At 41.6% G+C, this 25,666-nt stretch overlaps 1 protein-coding gene across 2 annotated transcripts; it reads right to left on the bottom strand.

Moving 5' to 3' along the window:
• Positions 1 to 542: 542 nt before the first annotated feature.
• rad51d (RAD51 paralog D) lies at positions 543 to 20,764 on the bottom strand. Of its 2 annotated transcripts, XM_030068675.1 has the most exons (11): positions 20,506 to 20,764; positions 20,338 to 20,421; positions 20,125 to 20,186; positions 13,968 to 14,086; positions 6,025 to 6,106; positions 3,984 to 4,118; positions 3,789 to 3,881; positions 3,553 to 3,643; positions 2,521 to 2,591; positions 1,744 to 1,917; positions 543 to 1,109 (listed from the first exon to the last, which is right to left on the bottom strand). In XM_030068675.1, the coding sequence occupies exons 2-11, from the start codon at positions 20,414 to 20,416 to the stop codon at positions 1,011 to 1,013; spliced, it is 1,005 nt and encodes a 334-aa protein (XP_029924535.1). In that variant the 5' UTR covers positions 20,417 to 20,421; positions 20,506 to 20,764; the 3' UTR covers positions 543 to 1,010. The 2 variants fall into 2 exon arrangements, with proteins under 2 accessions (XP_029924535.1, XP_029924534.1); XM_030068674.1 differs by having other exon boundaries at positions 20,338 to 20,764.
• Between the last annotated feature and the right edge of the window lie 4,902 nt (positions 20,765 to 25,666).

Below are 25,666 nucleotides of genomic sequence, written 5' to 3'. Positions count from 1 at the left end.
CCTGGATTTTTGGAAATTCAACTGAACCTTCAGTCGTGTTTTAAGTTGTTCTTTTCCCCGGCCGCTTCAAAAGTGTCTCTTGAAATATCGAGCTCACGAGGCTCACGGTGTAATCATACAAGAAGCCGGTGGAGAAGCGAATGGATCTCAAAAGGTTTTCAAGGATGATTCAGGTTTACCTTTATCATCTCTGGAATATTTTGGACTACAAGGCGAGACTTAATTGAACGTCTCAATGTATCGAGGCTCCAAAGGAGAGACATGCAGACCAACTCACCCGACGAGCACGCCGTAGAGGTTCTCGCTTGCCTTTCTTTCTTGGTTCTCAGAGAGTAAAAACAGATCTCACACTGAAATCGTCTGCCTTGACATATCAGTCAAGAAAGAAGCTCACTTTATGCTCAGCGTCATTACGAAGCAGTTATGCCACTACTTAAGTGCACTTAAGAAAAAAGTGCCGATAATTACGAAACAGTGTTCCCGCTGTCTTCATTTAGCACCACCATAGTAAGGAAATTACCGTCACTGAAGAGTTTCACCATTCAGTTTTACTATGATCAAGAAAATACAGTCCAAAAATAAGTCCAAATGTTTCAAGTAATGATTATATTTTGATTAAAATGCATGTTTCATTTTGAATCTTCAGTCTCAAACATCTTCAACCCAAACAACAATATGGGACAAGACTAGAATTATCACATCAAAGCGCCACAGCTGCATCAAACTGGCAGAGGAAACAATAATCAAACACATTTTCGGAGCACATTACATAGCTTGTTTGTTTGCGTTTGGTGTATTTCTTTTAGCCAATACAGCCACTTGGCCACTCTTAATAGAGACATTTTGGATGGCGCTGCATTCTATACAAGGAGAACAAGCAATGTGACACTTAAGATACAAAATACTCGTGTTTATTTGCATTTTCCCCCCAGAAAACATTTCTGTCAGCACTCTGCGTGTGTGTAGAAATACATTTAGAGGGCAGATTAGAAAGCAGTTCCAGTTGGCACTCAGCGGGAGTCTGAGTCATCCAGTTTTCTCTTTGCAGCGGATCCCTCTTTAGACGTACTCCACCACTGTAAGTCAAACTGCTCTTTGATATGACAAGGCTAGGAAGCAAAACAGACGACAATGTTGATTTAGGACCTAGTTTCCACAAACCTCTGCCGCAATAGATAAAATATTAATTCTAGCCGGGTTCATCCAAAATGTGGATTGTCAAGATGCTGCTTTTGTTTCATCTGATGAACCTCCAATAGAAAATTTTGCACAATTAATGCTTTGCAGATGCATATACTTAGTTACTTGAGGTTAGGGAACTTGCTACTTTTTAAAGCTGCATTAGGCAATTTTGCATGTTTGCAGCTCGAAAAAAAAAAAATGAATTTCCATTCCCAGAAATCATGTTATGTGTTTCCAGTAAACTGCACACAGCAAGCTCATGTTCACCAATTTGTTTTTCATTCTGAAGTTTTGATTTGCGGGGATAGAAATTTTCCTGCCAGTGTCCATCGAATTTGCCAAACAGGAGAACAAGTGAATCTCCATCACTTTCTCAGTTACTGCAATTTAAGATGATAAAACGGGCCGGTTATTTACATCAAGTCCTCACTCCTGCAGCTCTAAAAAGAAAAAAGAGCTCCTTTATCAGAGCAGCAGAAACGAATCACTTCAAATTCACAAGTTTAACAGGACGGTGTGACATCCCTCCCTCCGCTGCTCGGCTGCAGGACGGGCCCGTACCTGTCTGGAGGACTTGATCAGCGTTGCGGAGCGCACGCTGCAGTGGCCGGTGCCGGCGCTCTCGGTTCGCTCCAGCAGGATCCTCGTTCGGGGCACGTGACTCCACGACAAGCCCAGTCCCGCCTGCACCTCCCCACCGCCGCCGCCGCCGCCTCTCGTCACGTGGTTGGTTACCTGCGGACCCACTCGCCGTCATGTTTCAGTCATCACTGCTTTTCCCCTTGGGAGATTATCAAAGCAAGTCTTTATCCTGTTTAGTGGTTATTATATCTTAGTGATGTGCCAGAGACAGTAGAGAGCCAGAATACAGACTTCAGAAAAAAGGAAGAAAACATAAAAGGTGGGACAGCCAGATTGTTCCACTTTCCGTCAAAAAGGGGCTCTTACGTCCCCCTTATTCTTTTTACTTCACGTCAGGTGATTTCAAGTGAAGGCAAATTTGCTTTGTGCATGCTTTGTAATGTGATTAGTTAAACGTTAACATAATAACCTCCGTCTCCAAAGGTGTGCGCGCACCTTTCACAACCTACCAGGTTTCTTTTTCTATTTTTAATCGACTGAGAAATGAGCAGTCTTTTGTTTTTGCCTTTATTTGGCTGCAACTAAATCCAAAAGAAAGTGGGGGGGAAAAAAAAAAAAAAAAGTTTAATTTAGTTTTAATTTCAAGCCTCGGGGCTATAAAAAGTGGAAAACTTGAAAGAGTGTGTAGACTTTTGATATCCGCTGTATACGCCTCGTGCATGTTGAACAGCAGACGTCAGACTTTGTCATCCTTACCAGAGCGGCAACGTTGAAGTCCTTTGCTATGCGCCTGAGAACTCCTGCGACTTGTATCATCAAGGACATGCCTGGGGGCACAGGGAGTTGTACAGCTTTTGTCCGTGTGAAGAATACTTTGAACATCTTTGAACGTTTCTGCTGAAGTGGTTCAACACTGGCGATCCAAGCTCCACATATAATTTTTTTAGAGGTGAACCGCTTTATTTTCAGTTATATTTGCTTATCAAAGACACTAAAAAAAAAGGGTTCCCACTGTTTTTAGGAAATAATGAACACTGATGCTCAATGTCAATACTCACCCACTTCAGGCCCAATTATATTTAGACATTAAAGGGATAGTTCACCCATTTTGAAAAATCTGATAGTATTTCAATTCCTTGGACAGTAGAGCTGCTATCTTCTATCTTTGCCTCATTGTGTCTCGGATGTGATGGACTGTCAATCGATCACACCCGAGTTGATGGTTTTTCAGTGTGTTAGCTGGGGGGAAATCCACTTCAATGGCAGGAGGCTAACAGTTAGCATTTGGAGCATCCAGCCAGTATCCAGCACTCAGTAACAATGAGAGGAAAATAGCAGCACTACTGTACGAGGGAGGGGAGGGGGGTCATAGCACATTGTCCAAAATGGGAGGAACTATCACTTTAAATCATTGTAATGTCTCCAAAAAGTCAATCTCTGACTGGAGCGGCTTCATACTTTGTCCCGCAATATCACAAATTAGATTGTTGGTTCTATAATATTGATGTTTGGGGTGCCGGGTCGATTAAAACGCTCTTAAATACTGAATAAGCTGTGTGAGATCATACCAATTACGCGCTCCGATTTACCACCACTGTCCAAAACTGTACACTTCCACATTTTCCTCTTTAATAACTGGACATAAGTTAGACTTCCATGCTTCCAAACTGTGTGGGGAACCCTGGTGATACATTTATTTTATTGACTCATGACAGACAATTGAAATTTACAAGAGTCAGGTGTAAACAGAGCCTCGGGTGGGATGGACTAACAGAAAAGAGATATTACCTTCATTTTGTTTGCCTCCCAGTATGGGAGAGATAATCGCCGACACCGAGTCCACTATCACGGCCTTGACTGAGCCGCCACCGACGGATACCTGATTCAAGACGTGACCAAATTAGATTACAGAAAAACGGATGTATTTTCCACAAAGATTCACGAGTTGTGTCTTCGATGTTGCTACGTTTGAGGCGATTTAAGTGCAAAAGAAAGGGAGAAAAAAAAAAACGTCACACACAAACCTGCTGGATGGTGGCAGGAAGACTGTACAGATAGCTGAGTAAGGAGAAGATGTCAAACGCGTGGAAGATGTGGATCCTCTGAAGAGCCTCCATCTGCGCGACGAGTCAGTGTCAGCCAGCTGCTTGATTCACATCGCGGTCTCATATTACACATCGTTTAATCTGGGTTTCAAATCTGCACGCCCATCAGCTCACCTGTTCTTCCACGTTACTCGACTCAGCCTGAAGCATCTGAAGCAGACGGCTGGCAGAGAGCCCTCCTGTTGTATCTACGTACATCACCCTCTGCTTCAGATGGTGCGATATGTGGACCGCCACACCAAAACACACCTAAAACACAGGAAAAGCATTCAATAAGAGATACAGCATGTACAGTTTGTACACAATTCAGGCATTTGAACCTTTTTTTTATTCTAGTTGAGGAGCTTTCACCAAAATAGTTTTAGCAAATCACAACATTATTTCTCGCCAGGTGAGGAGACATTTCAGGAAACTGTCTGTTTATGTTTCAAGTAAGTTTCAAGATGCTACTACAGGTGCAAATCACAAGCTTCATCACAATACCATATTATATCTTTTTTTTTTGTACAACAATACCTTATTTGCTGATATTATGAGACTGCCACAAAACAATTTCAATTCTATTTAATTCAGGGGCCTGAGATCGATATCAGACGATACCAAATTCTCATGAACATGTTTAAAAAAATGCTAAGTTTATTGTAAGGTCTCAAGTCTTTGCAAATAAAGCATGAAACAGCAGCTGCGATCCTCACGTGAGCACGCCGTGAGAATTTCAAAATAAAGGTGTCATCACTCATACTGCATCGCTGAACATTCAATCGATGGATCGATCCAGATCAATGGATCATTACACCCCTAGATGTTACTTCTAATACGTGCTAATACTAATAAGCGAGATTCACTTACATTCTACTCAATTAGATAGAAAAACATGCACTGAGTATATCTGTGTTAGTTGTGTGCTACATTACTTTTATGGGTGAACAAGCCATGTGTATGTTCTGGTATAGTTTTCAGTAGGGTTGTCCCAATCCGATCATGTGATCGGAAATCGGGGCCGATCACATGACTGAAGACTCGATCGGGACTCGGACGTTATGTCCCGATCAGGTATCGGATAAATAATATATATACATATGTATATTTATTGTTATTATTTTTAATCACATTTCAATATATGGGCTATTAGTGATAAAAAATAAATGAGAATAAAATACCAACGTTTACAGGCCGGGTCTGTCTGTGACAGACACCACTGACCAGCGCATGCGCGGAACACGGCAGCACGCAGCAGTTTGTTTTGAAGCTGAGGTGTGTGATATCAGAGAAACTCTAATACAGTAGACGGGCTCTGGTGATATGCTGCTACTATCACAGATGGAATCGCGGAATTAGCCAAATAAAACGGAAACCGACTCCAAAAGGCAGATAAACTTTCCAGCTACAGCAGCGCACTGACATAGATTGTGAAACAAAGCGAAGAGGTGCCACTCCGCTGTATTTTTCGCTGGCTAACAGCAGCACACTGGCTTAGCTTGTCTATTCAGAGAAGAGGTATCACTTTGGCTTATTCTTCGATCTGTGTTATCACATGCATACTACTGCTCATTCATTGGTAGCTGAATTGTTAGGTGTGTTTGATAAGCAATTTACATTGTTAAAACAAATAATAATTTAACATATTGTTACAGCAAAAAGTACTCTGTCAACCCTCAGGTGAAATAATTACTGATACATCCTCCTATCATTTTTGTTCAATCATTAATAACATATCATTTCCTGGTTTTATAGAAGTATCGGATCGGGACTCGGTATCGGCAGATGCTCAAAATCAAATGACTCGGACTCGGACTCGGGGGCAAAAAAACGTGATCGGGACATCCCTAGTTTTCAGCACAAAATTACACTCTATTCAAGCCATTGTATTGCCATGGTGATGAAAACCATGGCAAGGTGTTGTAACTTAACCACAACCGACCAAATACCAAATATTGAAAGAATTGTTCGCTAATTGTAGCCTCTAAAGTTCATAAGAAAATGTGTGAGGATCACAAATCTGCAGTATCTATTGGACTTTACCCAGGAGGGGATATGATGAAAAAAAAAAAAAAGCTCTTATTCTTAAAAATGGTTTTCATCAAGTTAATGTAGTAAATGGTAGATTCGTGGTCTCTTTGATCAATGCTGATGTAGTCAAGATGGAAATGTTCACCTGAGATTTGCCACTTCCGGGGCCTCCAGACAACTCCGTTATCTCCCCGGTGTACACGCCTGAATCCAGGAGTTTATCTAAACTGGGAGGAACAAGGCACAATTCATTCATCACAACTGCCATCCAGTGTAATAAAGTATTAAGCCCAAGTAGGTACAGAGCCAAAACAAAAAACTGTTGGGTACACATAACACAGAGAGAGGGCTTACAGTACAATCCAGGCTCTTCCTAAGATGTCTGGCCAATTGCTAATTTCAGTTGCTATTTGATTGTTTCTTATCAAGCTGAGCCACTGGCTGTCTTTCAAATAAATCTGTCAAAAATAGTTAATATCTCATTAATCTCATTGGGATGAGCGCATTCATTAGTCACAAGCCAATTTGGTAAGTCCTCCTCAAGATCTCTGCTTAATTAATTCCCCTTCTGCCACTCACTTTCTTTTATTAGTTTGTCTGTTTCATACATTATTATGCACATTTGGGACGATTACGAACCAATCAGTCCTCAGTTTAAAAAAAAAAAACTACAGTTGTACTTCAGTTGTGGTTTTAGTAATGGACTCCGATATGCTGCAACTCTCCCTTTTAAAAGCAGTGACCCTCTAATCTTGTAGGTACATATGCTGAGTTTAATCCACTCCTACACTCGAGTAATCTTTATTCATGTGCATAGCCCACAGGTGTTGTCGGCTGTGCTACGACACCCCACGGCGTGATGCTGGGACGCTCCAAGAGGGAGGTATAATCAACCTTATGTCATCCGGTGCCTCCTCTGTATTTCCGCAGAGATGTAGTATCTGTGCTTAAGATTCTTTTTCAGTCGTGCAATGCTTTCTGTGTTGCTGGCCACGAGCTTTGCATCGCTGCACCTTCGCCAGGTCAATTATCGGTAGCTCGCTTCTTCTGCCTGAAGGGATCAGCTTTTACTGTGCGCTCGCGCTGTAAACAACAAATCACCAGAAGTCAATTAATTTCTGACAGAAATGTGCAAACAGGGAGACTCGGCCAATGTATGGACTGCCGATGAGCTTGTCGGCTAAGAAAAGTTGACCACAGCTAAAATTTTCCGTCGTCAGCAGCCAATCGGATTTCGGTGCTTCCTTGTTTTCCTTCATGAACAATAAATCTGCGCGGCCGGTGCAAAATGGACAAGATGTTTGGTTCGAGCTGCTCAAAGCTTCCCATTTCTCTGCAGCTCAGCCTTCTGACCAAGATAAAATGTCACGAAGCATCCTGTTTTTAATCCGCGTCTTTGAGCCAACCAGTGCAGTGCCTGTTCAGCCCGGGCCCACTGCTTGGCCTTGCAGCATCTGTGTCTTTTAACGAATAAAACAGAGCATTATTGCATTATTGAGTTCATTATTGATTGCTGTCCTCTCATTATATGCGACAACGTTTTGTTTTTTGTTTTGTTTGGAACCATCCCTGTCTGAAATAAAGCTCATTTGGATGTGCTGGCGCGCCATTCTGCAGTCTCTACAGCTTTGTGGATATCTTTATTGTGCACCAAGTGGAAGTTTGCCTTTGACTTTTCCATGAAAAACACAAAGGAAAACACAGAAAACCAAGATACAGTGGTCCCTCGTTAATCGCGGGAGTTACGTTCTAAAAATAACCCGCAATAGGCGAAATCCACGAAGTAGTCAGCTTTATTTTTTACAATTATTATAGATGTTTTAAGGCTGTAAAACCCCTCACGACACACTTTATACACTTTTTCTCAGACAGGCATTAACATTTTCTCACTTTTCTCTCTTGTTTAAACACTTTCAAAGTTCAAACCTTCGTAGAAAAATATGTCCAGTACTATAGAAAGAACGCATTCTGTACTGTACAGGAGACACGGCACGGAGGAGATTGATTGACAATGGTCTACAGTCCCTTAGCCAATCAGGACGCAGAACACAATGCGCGGGCTCTCCCTTAGCCAATCAGGACGCAGAACACAATGCGCTGTTTAAAAAAAAAAAAAAAGCATGCAAAATTGCACTAAAAAAAATCCGCGAAACTGCGAGGCCGCGAAAGGTGAACCGCGTTATAGCGAGGGACAACTGTATACCTACTTGAAGGACCATATCAGTGATTTTGCAGGTTTAGTTAAGGTTTTTTTTTTTTTTTAATATCTACAAAATGTAAATACTTTTCTGCTAATTTTTTTTCCCCAAAGCAAGCAGTTGTATTTCAGAACTCCGATATGGCCATAAACATCAGTTTTCCTAAAAGCAGCAGTGCTGTTGTGTGTTGATGACTTGAAACCGTCCCTCCACAAGAGAACAGTCCCCAGGGAAACTCTTGCTTTACACAGCCACTTATCAGTTCTGTGGTCTGTGACTGATGATGAGTGTGTTAGTTATAAGGTGGGTGTTAAAACCAAAAACTTAACTGTGAAGATCAAAGGATTTTGATTTTATGTTGTGAAGTCTACTATCACCATATTATATGCAAAATGGTTTGTCGCAATGTAAAATATGGATAGATTGTAGTAAACAGGCCAAACACTCACAATCATTGGTATGGTCCTTTAAAATGCAAATACTCTAAAAATAATGCACGTCAAAAAAGAAAACAAATATACAACAAACGTCCTATGCAGTGGGTGGGAGGGGTTGTGAATAATGTGCGGATCCTATTTCAGTTTTTATTTATTCAATTATTTATTTATTTCACTTCATTTGAGAGACCACAGGAATAAACATCTGAAGTAATGCCATTTAATTTTGCTTTTGATTAACGCTATCTCATCAGTGTTTGCAAGCCGGCGCCGTGAAAATGATGCAATGTTATGAAAGGCGAGATGAAATCAGTGAAAAAAAACAAAAAAAACCCGCATGATTTAGCCATTCAAATCTTTGTAGTTGATTGGACAGATGCAATCACAGCCTCTTGAAAAGGCCTGCAACAGAGCGGCCCCGTCGGTCGAGTTGTACGCCGTGTGATTGCACAGTGAGACTTGTTTAGCAGCGTCCTCGGGGACTCCTCAAATAGTTTGACCGGGCGTTCACCTTTTGGACTGCTGGGTGGTAATTAGAGCTGTTTTTTTATTATTATTATTATGATGATTATGATACACAGATCAACGCTGGAGATCAGGTCTGCTCCATCAGGCTGTGCTGTCGTGCTGTCAGATTGGAAAATGCTGGGTTTTATTCTGAGCGTGGTGGTCCGTGCTTTTTTTGTCTGCATTGGTTTCGCTCGCTGGATTCTCATTCTTGCAGGTTTTGATTATCATCTGTTCCCCGGTCCTTGTCACAACGCCTCAATAATCCGTTCTTTCAGTAGGACTGGACTGCCTTGTGATGTTGTTGTGCAAGCCGGGGGGCTGTGCAATATTGTGAAACCTCTTCATTGGTTTTTTTTTTTGCCTGCATATGTTGTGATGTACGTGACGGCAATGCGGTATCATCTGCATAGTCAAGGTACTCCAGCTTGAAGGTTAAGCACCACTAGAGGCTTGTGGTTAGCTGATGGCGGTGCTCATCACCCTGAGCAGAGCTGTGAAGAGGAGGACGGGCGGGCGGGCGGGCAGGCGGGGGCCGACACATTTCCTTTACTCCTGCCTTCGCTCAGAAGAGAGCAGGGAAGGGTTGCATTGTTTATGATGCATTAGGCAAATTTTCCTGGGAAAGTCACAGTGATTCGGTACTTTTCAGAGCTCCACGTGGATTGTAATAACCAGAAATCCTGTTCTAGGTGTCAAATGTCTTCCACTTGGGAGCGTGATGGGAGTGGAGGTGGTGATGAGGAGTGATGAAGACCATTTGGGTAAATAGGGCTCATTAACAGAGTCTATATTAGGAGGGATGGCATGATTTTGTCTGAATTTTAAGATTTAATTAACGCTCCCTTTACACGGGGTATTCCTACTGTCTACATGGCAGCGCAACATCACAAGAGATGCTGACGACATGAGGTGAACAAGCTGTAAACCCTCATCGCTTCTCCCTTTTATAGAAAACCTCGCCATGGCAGCTCTGATAAAGGCTTTGTTTTTGCTGTTCGCTTTTTGGTTTCACATTGATTTGATACTTTTTTCTTTTCTTTTTGCAATGTGCCCCGTTATTATTCGCCATCAATTATATGCACTTTTGTGCTTTAATATTTTTATGTAGAGAGTTGTTGGGGTGCAATTGTGATGTTCAATTTGAATAAATTTGCTGTGTTTGCTGCCAAAGACAAAGAGCCCCCAGTAATTGCAGTTTATTGAAAGTATTATGCAAACAGCTCAACACAGAGGAGTCAAATAAAACATTTGCTAGGCAGCTAGTTACAGCGAATGTTGAAATGTGCACGGCCAAAAAAAAAAAAAAAAAAAGAATTGTTTATCTGAAGCTCCTTCAGGTGGTGGCACTTCTCCAGTGTCATTATTACAGTGCATGAAAATCCAAGCTGAAGGCCGTCCATCACTATTACTATTTGTTTTATTCATGTCATGGATGTTTCTCGGGTCTGATCCCAGTGGCTGGCAGTGATAACCACAGATACCAAAGCAAAATAATAGCCTTAGCCACAACAAAGAACAGAACTTTGTTTCTTATTCTAGATGGTGTAAATCTTCCTTAGATCTTTTGTCTGCTCATTTCTGACCGTCTCTTTTCATGGCCGGTTGAATTAACACCGACGACGTAAATTCTCTTTGTCCATCACGTCGTCTCTATTCCTTCATGCGGTTCAACACTCCCAATCACTTTATATGTATGAGGCTGCTAGAGGGAGGTCTTAAATGGAGTCACTGCTGTTATAATATCAAAACTTTTTCTGCTCCAGAGCTATTTAGAAATTGAAAATTGAAAGTAGAAGTAGCCTTCGGTTCTCACTGGTAAGACTGGCTTTTAGTAGCAAAGGTCCGGCGTTGCAGAGTTATCCTCCCCGAGCTGGATGCAGGCATTCAAATATTTGCATGATCGTTTCATTCAGAATGTGCTATTTCACCAAACTAAAACGCCCTCCACTGAGCGGCGTAACTAACGCCTAATTCACTTTTTTTTTTGTCAAGTTTGATCTCTTTGAAATCAAAAGGAATGAAATATAAGACCTATTTCACAACACTAACGAGCAAAAAGTGACACGCCAGAATCTTATTCCTCAAATTTTGTTCTCTCAGTTCAGAACAATCACAATCTATAATTAATCTGCACCGAAAGCAGCTCAAAGAGTGTCCTACATATCTATTTTGATGATTTGTTTTCCGCATTCGGCTTGTTGATTATTTCTTAAGATACCGGCGAACAGAGATCGTCTTTCTTGACTCATCAGACAGCCAGGAAACCGGTTCCTCTGTCAGCACGAGCTCAAAGAGCGAAGCAGAGAGTGTCCTCCTGCATGTGAACTGATGCCAGTCTGACAAAATATGATCTATACCTCAAACTCCTATATGTTTTGCCTCTGCCTTTCTCTTTCATGGACTATACAGAATGGGACACCACAGAAAACTGCAACTCCAAAGGCATCACATCTTACAAAGCAATAACTAACACCATCCTCTCACTGTATTTAAGACGGTATCAGAGTGGAGATGAACCACCGGCAGGCTGATGAATACGATGACAAAACACACCACGGCAACACTGTGCAATTATGGGTGTACAGTTCACTTTTTCACCAGTAGAGCGCAGCCATGACACACACAAATCAACACGCCGGCATTACTCATGTCATGGTTTATTCAGCTTCATATCACAAATCCAAAGGAATAACTAATTTATGAAAACCACTTAAAAAGAGCCATCGAAAGAGAGAGAGAGAGAGAGAGAGAAAGAAAAAAAACACCTGTGGTCATTAATTATGCTGGAATAGTGAGTTTAACTGTAGAAAATGCACTATCCTATAAATTATGTCAAGCTGGCCCATTTCACAGATTAGCCAAGAACCGTCCAAATAACAGTTTCCCTCTAGGAGCAGAGCATTCATTTGCTAAGCTCCGTGCTCGGTTAGGTTTACAGAAGATCACCGGATTTTGTGATGCAAGTCTAACCCTAACCCACGAGAGCCAAAAAAAAAAAAGAAAAAAGAAAAAAGAAAAGAAAAGAAAAAAAAAAGAGGTGAAATACAGTGAACATTTATTTTCAAGTGGTTGTGAAATATTTCCTCTCGGAGGCATTTGAATGTGTTAAGGGTTTTTTGGAAGGCTGTCAAGCTGAAAGCCGAGTCACTGCAGCTGAACATCTTAATGTGCAAGCCGAGTGGAACAAGCAGCAAAGACGTTCACCTTACCCACTAATATTTTCCCCTCAGCGCCAAAATGTAATGCAGATGCAAATCCACTTTTCCTACAATGTTTAAAGTTGTTATTATAGTTTGATAAAATGAATCACAGTGTAGATAAATCTGCTTATACAACATCTTGAGTCATCGATAATCGAGATTTTTTTTTTTTTTTTTTTTTTTTTTTTGTGGATAATCTGCACTGCTTTGCAAAGCCGAGGAGCAGCGACTGCAGGTGTGATGAATCTGAGGAGAAAAATGGCTCGGGTTTATGCTGCTTCGACAAAACTACTGTTTGTGCACAAGCGAGTAATTTGTCAGCCTGAATAAAACTTACAGCTATCACTTTTGCCGGTGTGAAATCTAAACCTCGCTCGTGTCCGCTGACCTTGAAAACTAAATTAGTCATGACGCTTTGTGTTTTTTTAGGACAAAGCAGTGCAAAAGCTACAAACAAATCCGAGACTGTAAGACACTGTGCGGCTGAGGAGAAGGCTGACATCCATGTCTGACATCACAAATCTGCAAGACTCCGGGCTCTCTGGCAACCAACATCAAGCCCTTCTGCCAGAAAACTCAAGAGTAATTTCTGATTCAAATCTCACTTTGGAACATAAGTGCAGGGAACCGCTGAGTCATGATTCTATCATCTCAAAATATTAATAAAACCAAGTCATTTCTTTCGGCCTCTGATTTGAAGAAAGCTACTCTCGCCTTCATTTTTTTCCCGTAACTCCTTACACCCTGCACTGAGTTTTAAAAAAAAGCAGTAAATCATCTGTAATTTGTTCAAAATCTACCGGCAAGACTGAACTGGAGCTAAGAGAGGAGACCACACCACCTCCATACTAACATCCCTAGAATACACTTTAAAATTTTATTGATCACGATACTCATAAGGCACTAAATGGTCCAGCCCCTTCCTACATCACTGCACCTTGACTAATAAATAAACAGCGGTGCAGAAAAGACTCCACTCTTAATTCAAAGATGACTTTCTATTTTCTACCAGGGCACCTCGGCTGTGGAATGAGCTACCACTCACACTTTGTGCAGCCTCATCTGTTTCTTCTTTGAAAACACGTCTTTTTAAAATATTTATCACGTCTTCCAACAGAGTAAGACAGGGCTGTTGTTTTCGCCCCATTCTTTTTGTCTGTCTGTTTGGATCGGTCACGAAGGGACGGAAGAACTGATTCGCTTTTGACCGCGTGTGGTGCAACGTGTAAAAGCATGTCACTTTTAAATGTCATGAAACCTTGCAGAAAGGCTGGTCCTGTAATTCACTTTTCACACTGACTGGCCAAAGGGGGGTGTGGTAGTGGGTGTGATTAACTTTTGACTATCCAACATGTGAGACCATATGTTGTCAACTGGCGGAGGTATGTCCTGTACTGAGTGTTTTTTAGTTGTTTTATTGTCTTTTAACCATTTTCCTGTGTCCTTCTTTATCAATGTTTATGTATATTGTAACATAACATAAATTTTTTTTATTCAGAGGCTGACGCTGTTTCATTTAGGCGTTTATGGACGTTTCCCTGCGTCCATAAATAGGAACTGAGAACTCACAGAAAGTGCCTCTCGATGACGCTGGGAGCGGAGCTGTCCTCTGGAATTAATTTGCAATTTTACAGTGAACTTTGCCTTTAGTAATCCTCGTGCTGAGCCCAGCCCACCTTTAAATCCCCTAGTCCCACAAAGCTAAAACTGTGTGCTCTGCTGCATGTGCAGAATCAACTTTACCTCGGATTTCCCGTGGAGAGGATGGCTGTTGAGCTCAGTAGTTCTTCGTAGAGATCGGCTCCTGAAACGGGGAAGGCGGTGTGCTGGGCCAGCAGCACTCTGCGTACGGCAAGCAGAGCCTGAAACACAAAAGACACAGCAATTCCCTCCTGATGTGATGAGGACGCACCACTACTGCATGGATCAAGCACATCGCATGGACGCATCTACCTCACCCAGTGCGGGCAGATTGGCGAGTTTTCTGCCCAGTTGGGCTATTGTGATTGCATTCAACTTCAATCTTGATGCCGGGGGACGGTAGATAAATTCAGGCTTGTTTTAATGTCATGAGGAGGGTTTCTGTAAAGTTGCTTTTTTAAAACAAATATTGTGATCAAGTTCACACTGTGCACATTTTATTCCCTCATTTAGTAAGCCTTTGGTAAAAGCTGCATTCACTAACACTGGAATGCAGATCACAAGGAGTCAAAGTAATATTGTCAAATATGGGTGCAGTTTAAAGGCGAGTCTGCAGAGCTCTGGTTTCACAAGGCCGCTACACAGCCAAATCATGACTGTGTAACACATAACTGCACTGTGGTTGATTCTACGTGGTTCACATTCCAATATTAGTGAATGCAGTTTTGATATTTAAAGATACTAAATTTATATGTGATTTCAGTTAACTGCACACAGCTCTCTCTTAAATACCAGCTCGGCTGAACTGTGATCGATACCAAAGGATACCAGAGGGACAAGAGCAGCAAAAGATTTCATGTTGGTGAGTCCTGCTTCCTCTGCACGGAGTGTTTGCTCACTGCTGTTTGGTAGTGAGACGGTTTCACCGCTTCGTGTTGATTTGTTGCTTCCTCCAGTCCCAACAACAGAATTTCAGGCCAAACGGAGCAAATCTACTTAGTATGGCTAGGACAATCCTCTTGATTTCAGACCCACTTTGCCATGTCTGTGTGTATTTTTACATGAAATTCCTGCCTACTGCAGCTTTTACTGAACTCCATCCTCTCTGTGGGCATGGGGGATGCACTTGTCTGTACGGATTACCTGGCCTTGGCCTTGTCACTGCAGGTTGGAGCTCCCTAGCCGTTGTGGTGAGTGTGCAAAACAACAGTTCAAGTCAACAGGAGGAGCACGATGGAGCGGAGGGATGCCAGTTATCAACTCAGGGGATGCCCGCAGGCGGAACAAGCCAGTCAGGAAGTCTAGCACTGTCGCTGGGGTGAACCTGGACTTGCTTTAGGCAGTGGTGGGAAAAAACAAGAGAGGTGAAAAACTGCGTGGCCTCTCAGACAAAACCTTACGCCATCTCCGGGGTGACCCTGTTATCTCAACCACTATCAAATATTTAAAATTACAACCTTTTTGCAGACCTATATTTTCTGATATGAATGGAAGATTTTGTTGTTCGGAGGGATTCAAATTTGGGCTGAAAAAAAAAAAAATCATATTGCGACCAATTTTACAGATATTACATTTGTGATGTGATTCAAAATTTTGGTAGGAATGATAATTTCCCTAACTGGGAAAGTTAAGGCCATCTCTGCAGCACAATAATTTAACTTCATTTACAATGTTTTTTTGTTTTTTTTTACTTTTATCAAAAAATTGCAGCTCCTGTTATATGGATATTGCACTTTGCCATATAGCAATTTCGATAATATTTTGATTAATTGTTCAACAGGTATTTACATCTTGCATAAGCATAAACACATAAACAGAAGTTGGGAGATGACTGGAGCCGAAGACCCCCATCATCGAAGAAATATAAAGCTGTCTGTAAACAATCTCAAAAAACATATCTGCCAGTGTATCGTGACAGTAGCCTATAACAATATTTTTTTCATACTTTCCGAACTTTGTTATGTACTTCCCTACCTTGTTAAGACCCAGAGATTACCAATTTATTTTTTTTAACACATTTCCAGACCTCCTAGACCTGCACACACAGGCGCCGTGTGTCACAGAGCACCGAGGTTTATTACCAACCTCTGAAGCTCTCACTCATCTTTGTATCAAATATGCCCACCTTGACTAGACCGCTGTATCCACTCAGAGTTATTCATTTTCATCTATAAAGTCGTGCTGGCTCTGCTTCCTGAGTATTTGTGCTATGCCTTTATATTTGTATCTCTGAAAAAAAAAAAAAGAAAGAAAGAAATCACACATTTGTGGAAAATACTGTTTACTGTCTCAGAAAAAGGTTTTCGTTATCTGTCAGCGAGGTCAGAGCTGAATTAGGCAGAATTTCTTTAATCATCTCGCTGTTCACGGCACTCGGCGCAGAGTGATTTAAAACTGAAAAAGACGCTCTTCCTTGGGTGAGTTCAAGCTGATAACAAAGAACCTTGTGGTTGAAAATGAAGAGTTTTCTCCCCTTGCTCGTGTGACTCCGCTGTTTGACAACGCACTTGGCTGGATCTAATTGGTTAAATACATTTTAAATATACACTACTCACAAAAAGTTAGGGATATTTGGCTTTTGGGTGAAATTTATGGAAAATATAAAAAGTTCACGCTACAGTGATATTATATCATGAAAGTAGGGCATTTAAGTAGAAGCATGCACTGGTGATTTCCTCATCTCAAACAATTTCTTGAAACAAAAGCCAACAACAGTGGTGGGTATACCACAACAAAAAATGTCAGTGTCAATAACTTGTCATGTGCCCTTGAGCATCAATTACAGCTTGACAACGACGTCTCATGCTGTTCACAAGTCGACTTATTGTCTGCTGAGGCATGGCATCCCACTCTTCTTGAAGGGCGGCCCTCAGGACATTGAGGTTCTGGGGTACAGAGCTCCGAGCCTCTACACGGCCACTCAGCTGATCCCATAGGTTTTCTATGGGATTCAGGTCTGAGAAAGTGCAGGCCACTCCATTTGAGGTACCCCAGTCTCCAGCAGCCGTTCCCTAATGATACGACCTCGATGAGCTGGAGCATCAAACACCTGATGTGAATTTTGCCGTTAAGCTCCTTGTTAGAGAACAGCAACTTGTGCAAAAAGTACTGAAACATTGAACAGTTGGACATGTGCATTCAAAAGTTTACAGAAGGTCACATTAAGGTCACCTGTAAAGGTTATAATGCATTTTAGCTTCATCCTGAAATTTCACCCAAAAGCCGAATATCCCTAACCTTTTGTGAGTAGTGTAATCACAAAAAAAAAAAAAAAAACCTCAAAAAAAAAAAAAAAAACAGATCCTTATTGGTCAATCCAATGCCTCGGCCATCCAGGAGGACGTTCAAGACCCCAAGTCGACGCCTCAACTCCCCTCGAAATACAAGAGTGAGCTGGTGCGCTGGAGGTGTCAGCTAATTCAACATCTAAGTCCACATGCCCATCTCTTCCCTGTGTGTTCATGTGCAGTATGTCTCCGTGTCATTTAATAAAACATGTCAGCGTGTCATTATCTGCAATTTGTCAGCGTGAGCAGAATGAATGTCAGCAGGGGCAACACACTAACCAGACAATCAAAATATGGTACTTGCACTCTGTCCATATCTGGTGGAGGATAATTGTATACAGACTGATGCAATAGCTGTTTGGTTTGTTGCATACAGTGAGCAGGGGGAAAATTGTTTACCACGGTGCCAAAGAACGGGGTACAGCATGTATTTGATTACTGTGTTAAACATGGGTATTTAAGTTCATATGTATTTGCTCATATATTTGTATTTAAGTGCATATTGAGTTAATGATTCAATTGTACGAGGAGGGAATGCACATATATGTAGTGTTTGTATTTTGCACTGGCTTTATATTTGACATTTTGTCAAGTTGCTGATGGGTCTACGCCTATTTAATCTGGTAATGATGGCTAAAGGAAGATTATTTAGTTTGAAAAGGAAGGGCAATCCAACTTGACATGATGGGGTAAAGAATGGTAACTAGGGTTGGGGGAAAAATGTATAATATAACATAATATAATATAATATCAGAGGAAACTAGATGACCAAGCATGTCATGCCAGGTTGTCGGCAAGGGGACTAAATGTTGCTCCAAAGTTTGGCTAAACTTTGGCAAGGGGAAAAACGGGCATCGTCATTTCCAGCAGGGTCCCTTGACCTCTGACCTCCAGTTATGTGAATGAAAATGGGTTCTCTGGGCAGCCACAGCTCTCCCCTTTGTAGACACGCCCACCTTCTGCTAATCCCATGCAGTTTGGGCCACAAACCCTGCAGTCCACATGTGTTCTTGTGGCCTGTTGTAAAATGGTGTATGTGTGGAGACTGGGGCCTAAACAGTCTTGGAGCTGCATCAGTTGGCTTTGACTGGAAAGCTGAGACTCTTGTGGATTCAACGAGCCACATTTGATTCCTGTGTGATGATGTTGGCCCCCACAGCAGCCATTTCACTGCAGGCAGAGACTTTTGTCAAACTTGACATCACTGTATAAACCTATTGTGACCTTTAGGATAATCACAGCTTTATGGAACTTAACATCTACAAACTAGAGGATAACTCAAAAAACAAAAATCACAACAAAGTGTAATAGTGAATCTCAATACATAGAATCGCAATAAATATTGAACTGAAGTATCAAATCAGGAGATAAACATTTTGTCCCAGCTCTAATGATGACTGCCCCTGGATTCTTCAGGAGTCTCAGGCGTTCAACTCTCTCACTCCATCATAACCTCTAAAATAAAAGTATTTCACTCCATTGTTTACGTTTTTTGTGTCCTTTTGAGACCGGAAAACATTAGATTCCATTGATTATTATGTTTTATTGATTGTTTTTATTGTCCTTTTGTATGGTGACCTTGAGTGTCCTGAAAGGCGCCTTTAAATAAAATGTATTATTATTATTATTATTATTATTATTATTATTATTAGATATTTAAAAGTAATAAATTATTTCTTTGGGTTATAAGTCTCAGGCATGAACCTGAGGGGTTTATCTTTCCTCAGCTTCATCTTTAATATGAGCAAACATGTTAAGTCCCATTTAGTCTGCCTGTAAGTGGGAAATATATAAGAAACCATACAGGGAAGAATGAGAGAGAAAAAACTTGATCTGCAGCCAGTTCTGTTTAACAATCCTCAACCTTTGCTTACTACCTCGTTGACACTGCATGCATCTCCTATATATAACACAACAAGTGGGAGGTGCACTCACACTGTGGGTGTAATATTTCATTTGAAGCTAATCAACTGTAAATTATTTTCTGATACAGGCGAATCTTGTGATGCCAGTGTATCTGAGGTCTACATACAGGCTACACACACACACACACACAGGGAGACATGGTGTTAAGTGCTTATGCCTCCCACTTTACAGCACTTATGCAAAGTATGTGAGTGGGTGCAGTTTTCTATTAGAAATAATGGTTATATATTACATTCAAACCTGCTTAATTTCATTGCATTTTCCACTGTAAATGGTGCAGCGCTGCAGATTTTCCTCGGTTTTCTTACAACGTGAGAATACTTTGAGGGACTGGGCGTGTGTGTGTGTGTGTGTGTGTGTGTGTGTGTGTGTGTGTATTTCAACTTGGATTGTGCAGAAAAATGCCCAACACACCAGGGTTGCCAAGTCCGCGTTTTTTCCACCAAATTGGGCTACTTTTTAAGTGTTGCCGCGGGTAACAAATTTTGTCCACGGGTTGGGCTTGGGCATACAGATGATGAATAACGCCTATGAATAAAGGTTCATATTTTGAATGACTAATGAAATCTGCTGCCACGAGTCTAAGCCCACCAGAGAGATGCTGGCCTTGTTCAATACAGTTCTGTATGACAGGGACCGGGGCGAGGGATCTCAACATGTCTAAAAAGAAACTGGACAGCGCTGTAAATAGTTCAAGTTCATGGAGTTTTTTCCCGTTCTTTTTTATGTTGGAGACAGCCAGCAGTTTAACAGGTGAGCTGAAATGATTTTCAATTGCCTTTGCCTGGGAAATTGCCTTTAATGTTTATGATGTTATTTTATAGGTATTATAGTGCATTTTGCAATTATAGCATTGCTGTTGGACTTTAAAAGCAACATATATGGATTTTTATGGGCATGTTTTGAGTTCTGGTATTGGGCTGATTTTTGGGCCCTTTTTATACCCGGTTGGGCAGGTTTTGGGCTGCTTTTGTCTCACAGATCTGGCAACCCTGCAACACACTAACCTAAATGATGTTCGCACAGTGTGAGCGGCGCATACACACCTTGTAGGACACTGAACACTTTTGAGCCACTTCCTCAACGTCAGATGATACCAGGTCCTCCACTGTAACAACAGAAGACACGTGTGTTAGCATTGAACACCCTGCATCCAAACACACACACACACACACACACACACACACACACACACACACACACACACACACACACACACACACACACACACACACACACACACACACACACACACACACCTGTTTTGATGTCAGCAGCGCGCAGTTCCCGGACAAGTTCTTCATCCAGTCCAGGGCACATCCCGTCTCTCAGGATCATCGTGACTTTGCGGTCAAAAGCAACTTAACATGTCAAATAAATAACACGCATGATTCATGTTTTGTCTCCTAAAGTAACCGGCTACAAACCTGGAGGCACTTCGCTAGCTTCTCGGCTAGCTTGGCGGCTAACGTGATAAAAAAAAAACCTCCGGCAGGATCGGCGTCGTGCTTCTTGACGTCAACCGCTCCTTTTTTCACGTTTCACGACGACAAACACAAAAGTTGTGTTGCTAAAACGACAGCATTATCACTTTTAACACGCGTTATCCAACTTTACCAACTCCTACTCGCTTTAGCTGCACTGCAGGTTTTGTGTCTCTTGTCACACGTCGCTTGCCGTAGACAGCGCCCACGCAGTGCTTTTTGGGTAATGTAGTTCTCTGCCCACAGCGCCGAAAGGCAGTAAGCCATGGAAGTAAGCCGAGGTTGAAAGAGTACTACAAATTGATACTCAAGTAGAAGTACTGTTACTTAGATGATATTTTACTTCAGTATAAGTACAAGTACTGTAGTAAAAAAAAAAAAAAAAAATTACTGCAGTAAAAGTAAAAAGTGTCTCATTTAAAATTTCCTTTTTCAGAGCAGTAACAGTGTTAACAGTGAGCTTTTCCATGAAGTTAGAGAAACTACATTCTTTTAAAGGTGCATTGCGAAAATTACAGAGAGTTGATTGAAGTGAGGACCCTGTAGACTCAACCGACACGTGGAATTAGTATGCAATGGTTGAGTCCACGTGGTTCTCATCATCAGGTCACATCACTGATATTACTCGGCCTTTTCGCCACATTTTTTGCCAGCTGAGTCTAAACAGTCCTCGCCTCCATCAGCCACGTGCGGTTTTTTCATCATGCAGCGTTTATTGTGAAATCTAATAAATGACAAGAAGCAGCTTCCTCTTCTCATCTTGGCTGACTATAATCTTTTATTGTGAAAGGTACCACATTCCATCACTGATCATTTGCTCTCTGTAACGGATCTGATTTAAAATGCAGTGGAGTGCAATACTCGATATACTCCGAAATACTTTGCGTACTAGTACACAAAGAAGCCGCTCGATTGCAGTAACAGGAGTAAATGTGAGTAGTTTCTTCCACCTCTGGCAGTAGCAGTGATCTGTGAGTGGGCAGCAGACACTGAAGCCTGACTGAAACGAAAAAAAAAAAAAAAAAACAGACATTTTATTGTAGGCGCAGAGCTGGATAGTAATCGTTTGGCAGAATTTGAGACTGCTGAGGGGACTGGGAGTGCTGCACTGGGCAAAACACAGAGGAAATGACTGCAGTAGAGGGGAATGAGAGAAACTATCAGGTGATCTTCCAGGATGAGGGCAAACAACTGATACCAGATGATGAAAAAAAAATGTCTGTCTTAATAGTGAAGTCGTCTGATTGTGAAAAAAGATCGCCTACGTAAACCCTCTTGACATTTTAGACACACAAATCCCGGTGAAGGACATTGCATCTATGAACAATGATACTAGAGGCAGCACAAACATCTGCATTAAACTTAATCTTTTTTCCCCCCATATGAACTTTTTTTTTTACTTGAACTCGTGAGCTGAAGGTAATTATTTTTTTTTTATTTTTTTGCAAGCACCTAAAAATTTGCTTGCAAGCTATTTTTACTACCAGCAGCTGCCCAGATAACAAGGTACTTTGCTTTTCTAAAACTGCTTTTCTAAATATTTCATTGAAATTGCTGATTTATGGGGAAAAAATATTGTAGGTAGAGCAATATTGTTCTCATCATTAGCTTTGTGTACACTTGAACTTAACTCCAATTTAAAACACATTAGTGTCTCCTGAATACCAGGAGGAGACAGGAGGAGAACACCACAAATTACCATGGCCAGCCTACAGGCGTCTATTTCAGAGGGAAAAGACAACTGCCTGGAAGAATCCCCATCATGAAACCTGTCCAATTTGTCACATGGCAAAACTACATTCTTGAATACATAGTGAAACTTGACACTATATGTGACTATGAACATGTAGCATTACTGTTTTATCAGCCGTGTTTTTATGTTCCTAAGCCGACGCAGTTAACCTCTAAAGGTGGGATCTCGACTCCCAAACCAAAACAATCCAAAAATCATTTTGCCAGAGAGAGAAAGAAAAAAAAAAATAGATCCTGATATTCTCAAAGCCCCCAGATTATTGACAACACTTGAGAAGACTCTGGAGTGAATGGAGAGTTAACGCCTCAAAAAGAACAGGAGGGAAGGTCGTGGCCATAGAAAATAATTTCATTTTCAACAGAGACATGGACAATTCTGTTTTTTGTTGTTTTTTTTGTTTTGTTTTGTTTTTTGCTGTTTTCAAACAGGAGTGTGACTTCATATTTTTTATTGTTTTATCTGTGCAAGCTGATATTTAGGATGCCAATATGTGCAACATTGCCTGTTTCTTGAAGATGTTTTTTTGAGCACAAGGGTAACAAGAGCCTCTCTTATAAGCAGAACTGCAAGGACATCTTCCCCACCTTTGAGTCAGATAAGACTTGTCATTCAACAGTTTTGAGAATACTCTTCTTTGTTTAATGAATGATGAAGCTCTAATCATAGTCTTAACGTTCCTAGACTCCCTGGAATAAATAAATACGGCTCCTCCAGGTTGTTATCAGCATTCTCTGTAAAAATGGGTGTTATCGTAAGTGCACACTGTAGAAACCGAGGGCACTTAGATTAAGACGGGCCTCTAGCTGGTCATGGACCTCGTCCTGTTGTCCTGTCAGGTCAAAGTCACTGACTCTGGCTCATGTTGTCACTCCTTTGATGCAGTTTGGCAGCGCAATTTCAGACCCATTTCTATCAGTGACTCCGTTTACATGCACACCATATTCCGATTCGGGTCAGTATTCTGGTTAAAGTAATTTTCCGAATAAGGTGTTTATATGCGCTGCGGCAACTGGAGTATTCTGTTTACATGTTACTTGGCATGTTCCTGTGTTTCGGCGTATTCCACGCTCTTATGTAATGCAACAGTCAACCTGCGGGGGGCAGCAGTACGCGTATAGGAGTCTGGTCTGCCGGAAATACAGAAGAAGAAGAAGAAGCTGTCGTTATTTCTGTGTTTTCTCCCATCGATTTACTCCATGATATTTAAGATATTTAAGAAACAACTGTACACCTCGACCCTGTTTCAATTCCTGTTTTATTCTGTTTTAATCCCTGTTTTATTCTATTTTTGCTATTTGTATTGTAATTCTGTATTGTTTTTATGGTTGTTGTACATTCGGCATCATTGTTAATGAGGGCTTGCTCTCAATGATTCCCCGAATCCAAATAAAGGTTGAATGAAAAGTCTTTGATCGGCTGAAGGCAGACTGCAGTCTCCTGGCTCTTGCTGCTGTTCGCCATGTCATTCTCCCCGTTCGCAGTAACCATAGCAACAAAGACGTCCCAGGATTCATTGTGAATCGAGCATGCGCAGATGCAACTGAATATTCCGGTTTGGGGCATTTTCCGATTAAGGTGTTTACATGGCACAATATTCCAGTTGGAACAGGCTCATGCCAGGGGTCTGATTCAGAATTTTCTCCAACCAGAATATGACCTTAATCGGGTTCGGTGCGTGCCCGAACTCTATTGTGAAGTTCGCAGATGACACCACCATCATCGGCCGGATTTCCAACAATGATGAGTTCTCATATCGGGAGGAAATCAACCATCTTGCAAAATGGTGCACAGACAACAACCTTCTGCTCAACGTCAGCAAAACCAAAGAGCTGATAGTTGATTTTCGAAAAAAAGAGGCAAAGACACACAACCCTGTCTACATCAATGGAGCTGAGGTGGAGCAAGTGAACAGTTTTAAGTTCCTGGGAATCAACATAACAGAGAACCTAACATGGACTTCACATATCTCTGCCCTGGTTAAAAAAGCCCAGAAACGGCTGTATTTCTTAAGGAAACTTAAGAAAGCAAAATTCCCACGCCAAGTTCTTGTCAGCTTCTACAAAGGAGCGATTGAAAGCATCCTGACTGGAAACATCACAAACTGGCATGGGATGTGCACGACCCAGGACAGGAAGACTCTGCAACGAGTGATTAAAACTGCCCAAAACATCATTGGCACCCATCTACCAAGCATCAGTGATATTGGGGAGGTGAGGTGCCTGCGCAGAGCCAAAAGGATCCTAAAAGACAACACCCACCCCAGCCACAGCCTGTTCACCCTGCTGCCGTCAGGCAAAAGATACAGAAGTATTCGCTGCCGTACCACCAGACTACAGAGCAGCTTCTTCCCTCAGGCTGTGAGACTACTAAATGCACCATCTGCACTCCTCCATGTTTAATAATTTTATTTTCTATACAATCAATTAATCAATCAAGAGGGAACCACACTTTAATTTCATTATTCAACCTGTTGTATAATGACAAATAAACTTCCTTGTATCCTTGTATCCTTGTGTTTACATCACTCAACCGGAATATTGAGGATATTCTGAATAATACAGGAATATGGTGTGCATGTAAACGTGCTCAGTAAGTTCAATTCAGTAAGTTAAGAGTGATCAGATCTCGGGAGGTGGTGGTCTGGAACGCTTTTGTCCAGATCGCAAATGAAGTGTGAAAAGACATGTGACCCAGGATGCATTAAAGGACCGCCTACTAACCCTAATGTCCTCGGTCTCCAGCTCTGGTCTGACCCAACACCCCGGCACCGGCCACACCGTCACTTTTCCAACAGAAGAAATATCTTACCTGACTTACCTGGCCAGCAGCTGAACTGTCAGCTGATGGATCAAATGCAAACTGAAGCGCAGGCCGACTGTAAAGCAGCTGGTTAATGAGTGAAAACACAACCTGTCTACCTGCTGGGTGGACCTACGGGGGGCCAGCAGGAGCTCAGCTGCCCTTTAATAAGACATGAGCTCCCCTAAAGACATGATTTAAGAAATTTTGATGGGTCTCTAAAATATGTATTGACAGCAGCCAGGGTTTTTTTCTTCTGTATAAAATTTGGAGGCGGCGGCAGTTCTTAAATCTTGTGCCCTGGCAACATTAAACCCATTCTTTCTAACCTTAGAGGCGATAGAGTTTCTGTGGGAATACTACAGAAATATTACGGGCGACAGTGTGAATGTGTGTGTTGCAGTGACTACAGGGATACCATAGAAATATTACAAGTTGATTTATCCACCAGAGCGGGAAACCCTCTCAAACCTGTTGGAATAATTAACTAATCTTAGCCTGATCGTGATCGGGTTGAGCTGCAACAGACGTGAAATGCGTCTTTAGTGATTG

The sequence above is a fragment of the Myripristis murdjan genome, chromosome 14 (genome assembly GCF_902150065.1).
Source record: "Myripristis murdjan chromosome 14, fMyrMur1.1, whole genome shotgun sequence".
Classification (NCBI taxonomy): Eukaryota; Metazoa; Chordata; class Actinopteri; order Holocentriformes; family Holocentridae; genus Myripristis; species Myripristis murdjan.
The sequence above is the reverse complement of the archived record's forward strand: the minus strand, read 5'-3'. Positions and strand labels throughout refer to the sequence as shown.

Bases quoted from the DNA above. Each gene is read 5' to 3' on its own strand.
- rad51d (XM_030068674.1), bottom strand. From the start codon at position 20,416: ATGATCCTGAGAGACGGGATGTGCCCTGGACTGGATGAAGAACTTGTC. The intron at 4,119-6,024 runs GTGAACATTTCC...CCTGTGTTTTAG, and splicing joins CCGGAAGTGGCAAATCTCAG to GTGTGTTTTGGTGTGGCGGT. The intron at 1,110-1,743 runs GTACGGGCCCGT...TTTGCTTCCTAG, and splicing joins TGATCAAGTCCTCCAGACAG to CCTTGTCATATCAAAGAGCA.